Raw genomic sequence first — 12,064 nt, 5'->3', positions numbered from 1 at the left:
ACATTAACAATTTTCCCATTGTCTGAACAAAAGCTATGAAGTTAATTGTTGGACCACATCACAGGCTTGCATTAAAAATAATTCTTGATAACTATAGACCCCCGGAGTGCAAACCTGAACTCAATCTTAATGTCATTAGAAGTGCCTAATAAAAACAGGTTTGTAATATAATTATTGCAAAGGAATGCTTAAATAAACTTTTTCTTAATCATAAATTCTTGTCTTGCATTCCACAAATATGTTCAATGGAAAAAGTGCATAAAACACTAAAAAGGTCACATAGTATTGTGACAAGTTGACTTATCATAATTGCAATATGCAACAGTATCTTCATAACATGACTTCTTAATATTGTACATCCGAACTGTAAATATTTGCAAATAACTATTCCTTTCCTTTCCATTTTAGGAAAATAGATACGTTTAAATAAAATTTGACTTCCTTGATTATTTTGTTTGGGCTGTTACCATGGCGATGATTTTTAAGTTCAGCCTTCGCTGTGTTTCTTTTAGCCGACGAGAAGGCAGTCTTTAACCCCCCCTTTACCCAACACTATTTCCTGGGAGGAATACATCACTGCAGACAACGGAAGGTAAGTGTCTAAAACTTGCTTTGTGAAAGAGAAGTTTACATGAACGATATATAAAGAATTTTTAATTGGTGCATGATGACATGCTGCATGTCTCTCCACAGAGCACCTCATTTAGGACGGGAGCTGGTCTGTAAAGAGAGCAAGAAAAACTTCAAAGCCACGATAGCCATGAGTCAAGACTTCCCTCTGGGCATTGAATCGTGAGTGTTTATTTTTAGATGCCCTCTAATCAGTCATTAAATAGATTAGTGATGAAAATTTGACTTCTCTAGTGATGCTCAGAAGTTTACAGAGTCATGCTAAGTGTCTCTTTTACTTGGTGGGTGGGACAATGAAGAATAAAATCTTCCTCTAATCAACTTCCCTTCAAGTCCTCAACTAGCCATTTAAAGCAAAGACAAATTTGGATGCTAAAACAGGACAATGATCCCAAACAAACATCAGAACTGGGTTTGGAATGACTTTTGGCCTTCGACTTGTGTATCCTCAATGTTTAAAAGTTGTTTATGCTTCTTAAAAGCAAACCACTTTAAATGAGCTCTGTCTGTCATTAAGAGGCAAATATTCAGTCTAAGGCATGCCAGGGTCTTGTTCATAGCTACCAATCGAATAACTTAAAACCTAAAAATATGATGACATTCATGTTGATGTGCAGTGCATGTAAAGGTCTAACCTGCGCTGCATATTCGTTCTTGTTGATAAAGCCAAATCTGTGACGATGATTGCTTTTGCCCTCCTTCAGGTTACTAAATGTCCTGGAGGTGATTGCACCCTTCAAGCACTTTAATAAACTCAGGGAGTTTGTTCAGATGAAGCTCCCCCCTGGCTTTCCTGTCAAACTCGGTAAGCAGACACTCGCTGCGGACCGGATCACTGCGGTTTGGGGAAATATCTCCATTTCACTCAGTGACTTGTGTCTTTGTGGTTTCTTGCAGACATCCCCGTCTTTCCTACTATTACAGCCACGGTCACGTTTCAGGAGTTTCGCTACGACGAGTTCGATGAATCCATTTTTACCATTCCCACTGACTACAAAGAAGACCCAAGCCGATTCCCTGACCTTTAACCTCTCGCCTTGGTTTTTAATCCTACAAAACACACCTTTTATGAATGGAAACCCCTGTCACATGCTCAGAATCTGAACACAGACTGTACAGCAGAGGGATGAGAAGACACACAGGAACAACTCCGCAGAGGAGTTGACCTCAGTCGATGTGAACATAAGCTGAGGCGTTGCTGATTCTTACTCTAACCTCCAAATCTGACACGGCACAGCAGGAAGTGTAGGTAACCGAGATTTTTCATCAAAGGGCATTGAAGTGATAAAATGGCAGCAGAGCAGGGGGCTTTATTTATATGAGGTAAGAGTAGAATAAAGAACTACCAGTTCAGTTGACGCTTTGTATTTAAGTCTGTGTTGTTTTTAAAGGGACTGTGTGTAACTGACATGTAGTGACGCACTGATAATACTGTGTGGGATGCTTTTATGGGAAGTCTGCTCAGAGTTCATTTAAGTTTGTTTTATTTGAGCACAGTGGACAAAACCATCTCGAAATGCAAAAACCTTTTAAGTTTATTCTATTTACGGTCAATACAAAGAGTACAATCATATACTGCTGAAACCAGACATTTATGTACATTAACAAAAGGACACATTTTTGTCACAGACACTTCCTTTTTGTTTTAGATCTATTAGTATTACCAAAATTATTTCTGAGGTTTTGGGTTGTTTTTTCTTCCAAAAAGTTTCCATAAATGCCCTTTGTAGTTAAAGTGTATGACTTGAGTTAAGATGGTTTAAATATGTTGGTGTCTTGCTCACATGTGATTGTAGGACAGAATTGAAAATGGCCCATTTGTTCTGGGATTTACATGCACATTTCAAACCAAAACACATACTTGTGTATGTGTGTAATTCCCTTCCCAATATCTTTGCCAATTTCATTTGATTTTTTCGTGATATCACACAACATGGGGTTAGTTTGAGGTGTTGACATAATATACATGCACAAGTGAGCCTTCAGGTGATGCCTACAAAAGCATCACTTGGGCTAGCCAAAATTATTAAAAAGGAATAGTAGTATGTAAATGATGAAAGTAATCAAAATTAATTAATTAATTTTATTTGTATAGCACATTTCAGCACCAAAGTGCTTTGTTTCATAAAAACCCACATAGCAAAAATTTGTAATCGTGTTGAGCAAAGATTTTCACAAGCATGAAAAGTCGTATCACTCTACACTTGGTCACTTTTTAGACTCTCTTGGACAACTCTTCAGTTTAAAGACACTTGTTTTGTGATGTCAAACTTTCAATTGAGCTTCTAAAAGATCAAAGTTGCAGCTGCAGATCTTCGCGGTACATCAATCTCAATAAGCAGCAGTGAGTCTTAAATTGTGCTAATTAAACCTTTCGTATTTTATTTCACATTTTAATCTGTGTAGCAAATCTGTTCAAGTACGCTCAATATAGACAACCCAGATCTTATGGTTTTAATGATTACAGTATATATACAGAGTTAACACATAGAACCAGGGTTTTTCCTCTGTGCAGTATATTTGTTGGGTTTTGGGTGTTGGTTTGTTTTTGTTTTTTTAATTCTTTGAACTGACAAGAAAGAAATTTCGTTTTTTATGTAGCATCTGGGGTTATCTCAAGCTCTTATTGGTTTGTAAGTTGTGGTACAATTTTCTTACGTACATTTGTTTAAATGAGCAGAAATCTCTGAATTGTTTGATCATCTTTTTCTTCAGTAATGCATCTCTCTGATATGTTTGGAAGAATTTATTTGCAGTTGTATTTAAAAAACCAACAAAAAACAAGCACAAAACACCTGCACAGATTCAATCTGAAAAGATGAAACAAAGAAACTGAGCTCTTCTTGTTCATAAAAACTGGCGACTGCAGGATATTCCTGTTGTACAGGTGGATCAGTCATTCAGCAAATGTTGCTTTTATTTAGTTCCAGTTTTCTTTGTTTCACGACATTCCAAACTACTTTAGGTTCAGCTAGTGGAGGTGCGTCTCTTCTTCCATTTCCATGTTTTATTTGTTAATTCCCTAGCTCCACTTTAAATGTTTTCTGTAGGCATTTCTCCATTAAACTACCTGTCAGTTGTACAGCTAAAAACTGTTGTATAAGTCAGCAACACTATTTTCATATAAAATGTACTAAAAAATAAAAATTCCTCATATCTGTCTGGACATCATGCCTCTCCACTTTATTAATGGCAAAACATACATGCTGCTGTTCTCTTATTACAAACTTCACAACAAACTTCAAGAAACTGCAGAAGTCGGTAAAAATATTTTTAATTATTTAATTTTTAATAATCTGGTATTATTGCTACAGGTAAGAGTTTTTCTTGTTTCCTTGGAAAATATGTACTATAGATGTACATATTTCCTATAAAGAATATATTTAAGTTTTAGATTTTACCTGAAGTGTATTTGAATCCTTGTTTCTTCACATATTAATCCTTCAGATCATCAAATGCATTTTTGATAACAAAAATACCTTGTGTAAATCCAAAAAACTGAATTTAGATGATTTTATTTAAGTGAAAAATGTTTATTAACCTGGCCTTATAGCAACATTTCAACAAAGTGAACAAACAAAAGAAAGACATGAGTGGCAACATAGAGAATAAAATGTTATAATTCAGACTAAAATGAATCAATGTTGCAGTTATTAGTCAAAGGCAATTCTAAATAAATTGGGTTTTAAAATTCAAAGCAACTCAAGTGTTTCAGAAGCAGTTTTCTAGGAGTTTGTTCCAGATTAAAGGAGCATCGAGCCTGAATGCTGCTTTCTCTGAGCTACATTATTTCTATACCTTATTTCCATTTAAGGTAGAACCATTAACAGTTAACCTATAAACATCTTTATGATTCCGAAGATCTTCAGAATTATACTGTCCGGTGAGACAAAAGTGGAACTTTTTTGGAAGGGATTTAGCATCCTGAATCATGCTAAATTGTTTTCTTGTAATGTCAGCAGGTTTTGCAAAGGTCTAGTCAGCAATTACTGTCCAAAATATTTTGGGTTATCACAGTAAAGTTAGTAGATTCAGATAGTTTTCCCCTCTCTTCATTAATTATTTGGAAAATGGCTTTTTGTTTCCAACTCTGGTTTGATGATCTGAAATATCAAAGTGTTATAATTTACCGGTAGTTAATTTTGTATCATGATTGGCTAGGTAACGGTAAAGCAACTTGACTTGGTGCAGAACACAAAAAATGACCAAGCAATATTAAGTACAGTAGTTTTCTGACAGCAGGTTGGATTAAAGCTGAGCACACCTGACTCCTTTTGTAATAACACGTCTGCATGGGCCAGTTATTCATCAACACAATTATGTAGACAGTGCTTTTATTTAAAACCCAGTTTTCATTGTTCCATGACATTCCTTTGTACAGTAAAGTTTTGCAAGTGTGTTTGTGCCTCTTGACCTGATTCAACATGTACATTTAACAGACATTTCATCCTGACTTCAGCTGCTCCAATCCCAAATGTTTTCTGTGAGAATTTATATCAACTCTACAGCAAAAATCCCAACATAGAACATACTAAAAAGTAGGAACAGTGGACATTATGCTGCAGCAAAAGCTAAATTGTGTTAGTCAGCTGCAGTAATTCAAAAGTACACTTTCAGAAATAACATAATAGATTCAAAATTAAATCAATTATTACTGCTCTGCCTCAAGTAGAGTTGAAGCCACTTTGTTTCGTAATTGTTAATGTATTGGAGCCAGTTTACACACATCTATATTTCAGGTTAACAACTTCATGACAGTGCATTAAAGTTAACCTTTACTTTGCCACAGTTTAAAGAAACATGGTGCTGGTTGATAAATGACAACAAGGAAAAGATTTTTAAGTCAAGACAAGTGAGGTGGGGAAAAAAAAAACTACCGAAAATGTTCAATGTTCAGTTTTCAGGAAAACTACACAGCATTAAAAACATGACCTCTAAACAAATGGCACAAATCATAGTTTAAAAACCATATTTCATGTCATTTGTATTTTAGTCCTGATCTCTTCTTATCTTTACAAAAATGATCAGATCCATGCCCTCTGTCCACAAGGACTTTGCTGTTAAGATAAAAACCTGCTAACAGTGATCAGGCACAGACATAATGAGGCCCAGATTAGGAATATGAAAAGAATTCAGTAGATGGTGGCACAGAAAGTTCTTAGTCGCTCATCTCCATGTCCTCCTGATGGCGATCGTCTCCGTTTAGTTTGGACCTTTTGGATGTTTGACGCTCGTCTCGCTCCACCTCCTCCTGATCTTTGGGAGATGACACAGAATCCGATTCGCTCCTCCTCTCATCTTCCTCCTCCCCTGCTTTATCGCTGTCGTAGCCTTGCTCCTCTTCATCGTAGTCCCGTGTAACCTGAAACACCAGAGTGTCCCATCACTCAACAAACGTGGGAGGTTTTGTTTGCATATGAAAGCACAGATGAAGCTAAGTAGCTCCAGTATCTATAGAACCGCTTTCAGTCTGGGGTATTTTAAGATCAGGGCTACATGTGGGAATTCGTTTCTGGACACGTACTTTTACGTCTCCTTTCTCGCTGTCGGATTTGCGGTCCCGCTCTCGTTCCTTTTCTTTGTTCTTCTTTTTCTTGCTGTTGGAGCGTTCTCGTTCGTCTCTGGTGTGGTTCCGCTCTTCCCTCCTGTCCCTGTCGCGGTTCTTCTCGCGCTCCTTGTCCTTCTTCTTTTCCTTCTTGTGGCTGTTAAAGTAACACATCCAGCTTGTCAGTCGGCTCGTTTCCATCAGTTATACGGAAAAAACATGAAAACTCACCGGCCGGAAGACGGAGACGTGGAAGGGCGTTTCCTTGGGGACCGGGAAGCAGTGCGACTTCGCTTGCGCCTCCTAAAAGTCGAGCAGGATTGGACTATAGATGAACCACGCAAGACGACGCCTGTCTTTCCTTTTAGTAACACACAGCAACTCACCGACTGATGCTGCAAGACCTCCTGGCACTGCTGTAGCTTTTAGGAGGTGTCTTGGATTTTTTCTTGGACTTTTCTTCTTTTCTCCTGTCCCTGTTAAAGAAATAAAACATCTAAAAGTGCCTCGGTGCTAGCAGACCTGGGTTTTGTCATGACGACAGCAATAACCCAGACATGTGGTCAGTAAGACTTCAGAGAGCTGTGGACCTGGATCTGCTGCGACGGCTTCTGTCCCGAGAGCGAGTCGTCCTCCTCCTCCTCGGACTCTTGGATCGCCTCCGGCTCCTTGAATGGGAACTCCGCCTAGATCTGCTGTTTGAACGTCTGTGTAAAATATATATGGGTATGTATTTTAAGGAATTTGAATCTGTCGTCAGTGAAAAGCTAATTTTACCTGATTGTTTTCTGTACCTGTGTTTTGACCGAGACCTCGAGCGTTTGCGGCGCGACCTTGAAGGAGATCGGGAATGTTTGCGCTTGTCATCTTTCTTACCTGCAGGCATTGAGGAGACAAAATAAATTGAGCAGTGCAAATCTAAAACATAAAAAATCAACAGAATTTTTTCCCCATTAGGTATTAATCATAATCACTAAAGAACAAAATAAACCCCTAAAGTATTCTCAGGATCTGTAATGAATCCTTCTTTTGAATGAATTTCTAATTTATGGAATTTCTAAAGTGTTACAATGTGGTTTAAAGGTTTAGAGCACTAAAAACTGAACTCACTTCCAGGTTCGATGGCAGCAGAAATCAGAGACTGGGCCTCTCGGACTCTCTTCATCGCCTCTTCAATCTCCTTGTTGGAGGAATCTGGCTTCAGACCCGGGGCCAGGTTTAATCCGGCTGCCAGTGGGTTCAGTCTGCAAAAAGCATTCTTTACATTTTAAAAAATATATCACAACAGTGACACTGCAAATTTAGAAAATAGCAGTTTCTTACTTTGGGTCAATAGACTGCATAAGCTTGAGGAAGTCCGCAGAAAAAGCCTGAGAAAGAAATGAGAGAGATGATACTTAAGTAAAAGAATTAAAATTGTCCACGTTGGGACTGTAACTGTAGCAGATTCTTACTTGGGGACTCATGTTGGGTCCCGCAATTCCCATAGCCGCTATTTGGTCCATGCTGGGACCTCCAAGACCTCCGAACGGGGTTGCTCCTATCTGCAGTGTCGAACATTCGCACACTTAACAAACAGCAGTTGTAATAGCAATAATAATCATAATGCAAAGGTGATATAAAGACTGACCGAGACCAGAGGGTTGGGTGTTGGAAGAAGACCTCCTCCGGGCATCATTCCTGCTACAGCGTTGGCTGGAGCCAGAAGCGACATCGCTTTAGATTCATCAGGAATGACTCCTGAAGAAAAGAATGAAAAGATCTCAGTTCATGTTCGGGGAGGGAAAAAAAAAAACGTCAGCAACACTAAGACAAGACTTTCAGACAAGCCACCTCGGTTTAACTACAGTGTAGTTAAAAACATGAAAAATAAAAATCCGCTTTTTGTCTTGTCTGTAAATCTTGATACCTGACTTTTTTTTGTGTGTTTTTTTTTGTGAAAGTGTAATTGTGGGATTAGTAGCTATGAGATTTAAAAAATAATCACAATACACACTGTGATCAACACTGCCAAGATTTTATCACCTGTACTTGTTTTTTAAGTCATGAACCAAACGTTAGCAAGCACAGCCAGTTGTCCCGCGGGATGTGCTCTCAAATTTCATTATGAACAAGCGACTCGCGCCGGCTGCTTCGCTATAAAGCACACAAAAACATTGAGATACAAAACAAAAAAAAAAACAAAGTTCATGATTTAGATGTGGAGACAAAGATACATTTCAACATCACTTACCATAACTTCTATTAAAAATACTCAGTTTCACCTTTACCTGCCTCTTCCTTACATTAGCATTAAAAAAACATGGCAACCACATTTCTGCAATGCTACATTTAAGTATGTTGCGCAAAATGCTACACAAACATAATATATGCTAAACAGTCAAGGTTTAATGCCAGCAATAATGAGAAAATGACATGAAAGATTATGTCCAAAGCTGAAGAGAACCAAACAGTAAAATCAAAGAGAAAATCTTATCAGATGATCATCCATGGCTGTGTAATCTGGAAACAGGCTAATTTTAATCATAAAATATTTCTTTTTCTTTTTTTTTTTAAAGAGAGGGAGAGAGAGAGAAAGGGAGGGAGGCAGGGAGAGACATCTGATTTCACACACACTCATTCACACAGACAGACACTTGAGAAACGGGGTAAGGCTGCGGAGGACAAAACTGTTGGTGGCATTTTCAGCAGGGCCTGGAATATAGGGCTGGCTGAACCAGGAAAAACAACTGTAAAACACAACAACAAAAGAAACACCACTGTTAAACGTTAGAGTGACTCAACTCCATCAGAGCTGTATGTATGGAGAGGGACAGTTTCCAAAAGGCATTTTAACAGCTACATCAAGCAAAGCTTTAGGACTAAGAACGCCATTTTATTACCAAATGCAGCACATATACGTATAATGAATATGAATACCATAGTTACTTTAGCCGCCAGCATGCACACATGACTGGTCCACTTATCATTTGATCTTGTTATTTGATGTCCCATATATATTTTCTCTAAATGTGACTGATTTAAAACCTTGAAGCAACAACAGATCTAGATCCAGTGTTGATCATTTTCTATAAATGTTGTTTTGCAGAGAAATTTAGGCTAAAGTAAAATAAATTGTGAAAGTTCATCCAACAACAATTTGTATATCTAACTAATTTCCTCAGACCAATTAGGTGCTTTTTGAGTTGTTGGACCCAATAAAATGTTTCTTTTGTGTGTGTGTGTTTTTAGCTATGTAAGACATAGCCATATTTCCTTCACCTTAAGTGTCTAACCTGAAAGTTTATGTTAAAATTTTAAAAATTAAATAGCAGAATATGTCAAATTTAATAAATCTTATTTTTTCTAATCTGAATACTTCAAAAATATCTGCATAAAATAAAACATAGATAACTCTACGTGTCAGTTTAATAATTTTGTTTGAGCTGCATCATATTTGATCTCTAGATTTATCAGTATGACGCCGTCCACAGTGCTAATGATCATCGTCTATTGTGACTCAATGATGCCGCATTTTCTTGACGGTGACGGATATTTTATTCTACCCGGTTTATCCCTCACTTCTGCATGCCTACTTATCAACATAGCTCGTTATCTGCAAAACGAGGACATTCACTTGAGGAATAAGTCTGCACAGCTATCTTTTAAGAAAGGATGCCTTGAACAGAAAGGGGGAAAAAATCATGTTAATATTTTACTGCAGGGCAAGAAACCAAAGGGGCTTGTGAATCTGGTGCCATTATTTATTTTATTTCTAACCGCCTGACGGCAGCAGAGGACCGCTTTCAGTCTGCATGGATGGGGCTCTCTGCAAATGACTTGTCCACTATGAAAACCACAACACAAATAACAGAGAGAGAAGTTTACAGCTGGTTGTAAGACAGAGACACAAATGTACATTTCCCTTAAAAAACCTTGAAAAATATATTTTAAAAAAGCTACTAATGGTTCAGGTTCAACTAATTCTACCCAGTATACCTTAAACCTGTGATATACAGTCGGAGACAGAAATGTGAACGGCAAAGGGACAGACTGGACACCCACCTTCAGCAAAAGGAACCACGATCAAGGCCCTGTCCACGAAGACGGTGTTCGTCAGATGCTGGGACACTCCGACAGACTCAGGCTCATTGAATTTTACAAAACAGACACGGGAAGTCACAGGCAAGGGAGAGTCACTGGAAGAAAATACAGACGTGTTGTGCAAAGAATACAAAAATCAGAGAATCAACAAGACCTTTTCCACCTTGCTGCCAGGAAAACTGGTTCACAACGGATTTCTGCGACAGCGTCCCAACCGATCCAAAGTAATCCAGTTTTACTATTTTCATTACATATCTCTAACTGTAACTTTTAGAAAAGAATATCTGTTTAATCACTAATGTATTTTATTTGTTCACCTCTCCTAAGAGGATCTATACACTTTTGTATGTAGAGCTGCTGCAGGTAGCTGTCATAGCTAAGAACATTAACTATTGTAATACATAAATATCTAGATTTTTAGTCAACACAATTTTATTTTTTCTTCATTCTGTTTTTTTAAAAAGCAAAAGTATAGATCGTTTTCCTTCCAGCCACTTTATGTGTTTACTGCCATTTGCAACAACATTTGTCTATGCGTTTGTACACTTAATAATGTTTTCGCAACATTTTCAAAACGTAAAAGTTATTTTTTATCAACTTCAGTGTGGTCCACACAAGAAACCCATTAAGAGTCCAGCCAGACGAATTAATCATAGTGAAATCTATATGAGGTATAGGTCAGTCTATGTAAAGAAAAGAAAAATGGCAGATTACAATCTTATTACTTTATACCCAAAGACAAAATACAACACCTGATCTTCTGCAGGCACCAGATACACTTACACTGGACCCAATAAGAAAAACAACAAGATGCGGCACATATTTTAAGTTGTTTATTATTTCCTTCTTACTTATTACTACTCTACTAATTTTATTCTGAAACTTTTGATAATAGGAAAAGCACTAGTTGCTTTACTTTTACAAATCAATAACAACCCCCTACCCCCCGGAAAACCTCTCGGAAGGTTTTATTTAATTATTACAAATAGGTGGGTAAAAAACCACTACATTCTATAATAATGTATTACTACAGCAGTAAAAGCAAAAACAGTTATTTGTTTAGTTGGCCTCGTAATTACGGTATGAAGAGAATCTGAAATTAAAATACTTGTTCTTGGAAAAAACAACAACAACAAAACCATTGAGGATTTCCATGGATGAACTGACGGGGAGGCGGTAAAATATTAGCATTAGCATACAGCCAGGCCTCTGGTGATGCCAAAGGCCTCAGCTGCCAGAGACAAGCTAACGCAGACTAAGCAGGGCTTTATTTCTGAATACTCACTCAGGTGGAAACAGCTTGAGCTCCTCTATGGTTCCGAGAAACCCAAACAGAGTCCTCATTTGCTCGGACGTTGTGCTCGGGGAGACGTTTGTCACCTGGATGACGTGAGTGCTGGAGCTCATTTTCACACGCGCTAATTAAGCTAGCCAGCCCTATGCTAGTGCACTAAAGTTAAAATTAAGCAAATACTAAAGCTTAGAGTTTAAAAAGCAGCAGGCCTCTATGAAACCCGAGCATGTCTTCTGTAGGTATAAAAATGTGGATGCTTTCAGCGGACAGAGCAATTGTGCTGCTGACGAGACTTGCGATGCCCTGGTGCTGCTTTCAGGGACAGTTTGTCACGATCCCAGTATGCATAAACATAATACATATGAAACTGGATGGATGGATTGTTGGTTGGTTGGTTGGTTGGTTGGAGATGGATGGATGGATGGATGGATGGATGGATGGATGGATGGATGGATGGATGGATGGATTTTGGAAAGAAACTTGACATAAAACCTGTAGTGCATGTTAACACT

General features: G+C 38.0%; 2 protein-coding genes across 8 annotated transcripts in view; one reads left to right on the top strand and one right to left on the bottom strand.

Annotated features, from left to right (window-relative positions):
- LOC103463489 (ankyrin repeat domain-containing protein 13C) overlaps positions 1-3,796 on the top strand; it is a 31,560-nt gene extending 27,764 nt beyond the window's left edge. For both annotated transcript variants that reach the window (XM_008406868.3, XM_008406869.2), the window contains exons 11-14: positions 513-592; positions 694-792; positions 1,335-1,435; positions 1,528-3,796. In XM_008406868.3, coding sequence (XP_008405090.1) covers positions 513-592; positions 694-792; positions 1,335-1,435; positions 1,528-1,658 — 411 coding nt within the window. In that variant the 3' untranslated portion in view covers positions 1,659-3,796. The remainder of the gene's footprint in view (positions 1-512; positions 593-693; positions 793-1,334; positions 1,436-1,527) is intronic.
- Positions 3,797-4,947: 1,151 nt separating this feature from the next.
- On the bottom strand, positions 4,948-11,883 carry LOC103463488 (uncharacterized). 6 transcript variants are annotated; one of them, XM_081606288.1, is made up of 12 exons: positions 10,220-11,883; positions 8,201-8,311; positions 7,806-7,915; positions 7,630-7,719; positions 7,499-7,545; positions 7,286-7,419; positions 6,970-7,051; positions 6,766-6,882; positions 6,562-6,651; positions 6,407-6,478; positions 6,155-6,335; positions 4,948-5,992 (listed from the first exon to the last, which is right to left on the bottom strand). In XM_081606288.1, exons 3-12 carry the CDS (start codon positions 7,887-7,889, stop codon positions 5,789-5,791), a joined length of 1,101 nt encoding a protein of 366 aa, XP_081462414.1. In that variant the 5' UTR covers positions 7,890-7,915; positions 8,201-8,311; positions 10,220-11,883; the 3' UTR covers positions 4,948-5,788. The 6 variants fall into 6 exon arrangements, with proteins under 6 accessions (XP_081462414.1, XP_081462410.1, XP_008405087.2 ...); XM_081606284.1 differs by lacking the exon at positions 8,201-8,311 and having other exon boundaries at positions 10,220-10,353; positions 11,544-11,883; XM_008406865.3 differs by lacking the exon at positions 8,201-8,311 and having other exon boundaries at positions 6,155-6,332; positions 10,220-10,353; positions 11,544-11,883.
- Positions 11,884-12,064: the final 181 nt, after the last annotated feature.

This window comes from Poecilia reticulata, chromosome 4 (assembly GCF_904066995.2).
Source record: "Poecilia reticulata chromosome 4, P_reticulata-male-v2, whole genome shotgun sequence".
In the NCBI taxonomy this organism is placed as follows: domain Eukaryota; kingdom Metazoa; phylum Chordata; class Actinopteri; order Cyprinodontiformes; family Poeciliidae; genus Poecilia; species Poecilia reticulata.
Note: the sequence above shows the minus strand (reverse complement) of the source record. Positions and strands in the feature narration are given on the sequence as shown.

What these genes read in the sequence shown, in the direction of transcription:
- LOC103463488 (XM_081606284.1), bottom strand. Translation starts at nt 11,665, where the DNA reads ATGAGCTCCAGCACTCACGTCATCCAGGTGACAAACGTCTCCCCGAGC. An exon ending in AGCCGTCGCAGCAGATCCAG is followed by an intron (nt 6,652 to 6,765) that starts GTCCACAGCTCT and finishes TTTCTTTAACAG; the next exon opens with GGACAGGAGAAAAGAAGAAA. An exon ending in AGGTCTTGCAGCATCAGTCG is followed by an intron (nt 6,479 to 6,561) that starts GTGAGTTGCTGT and finishes CTCGACTTTTAG; the next exon opens with GAGGCGCAAGCGAAGTCGCA.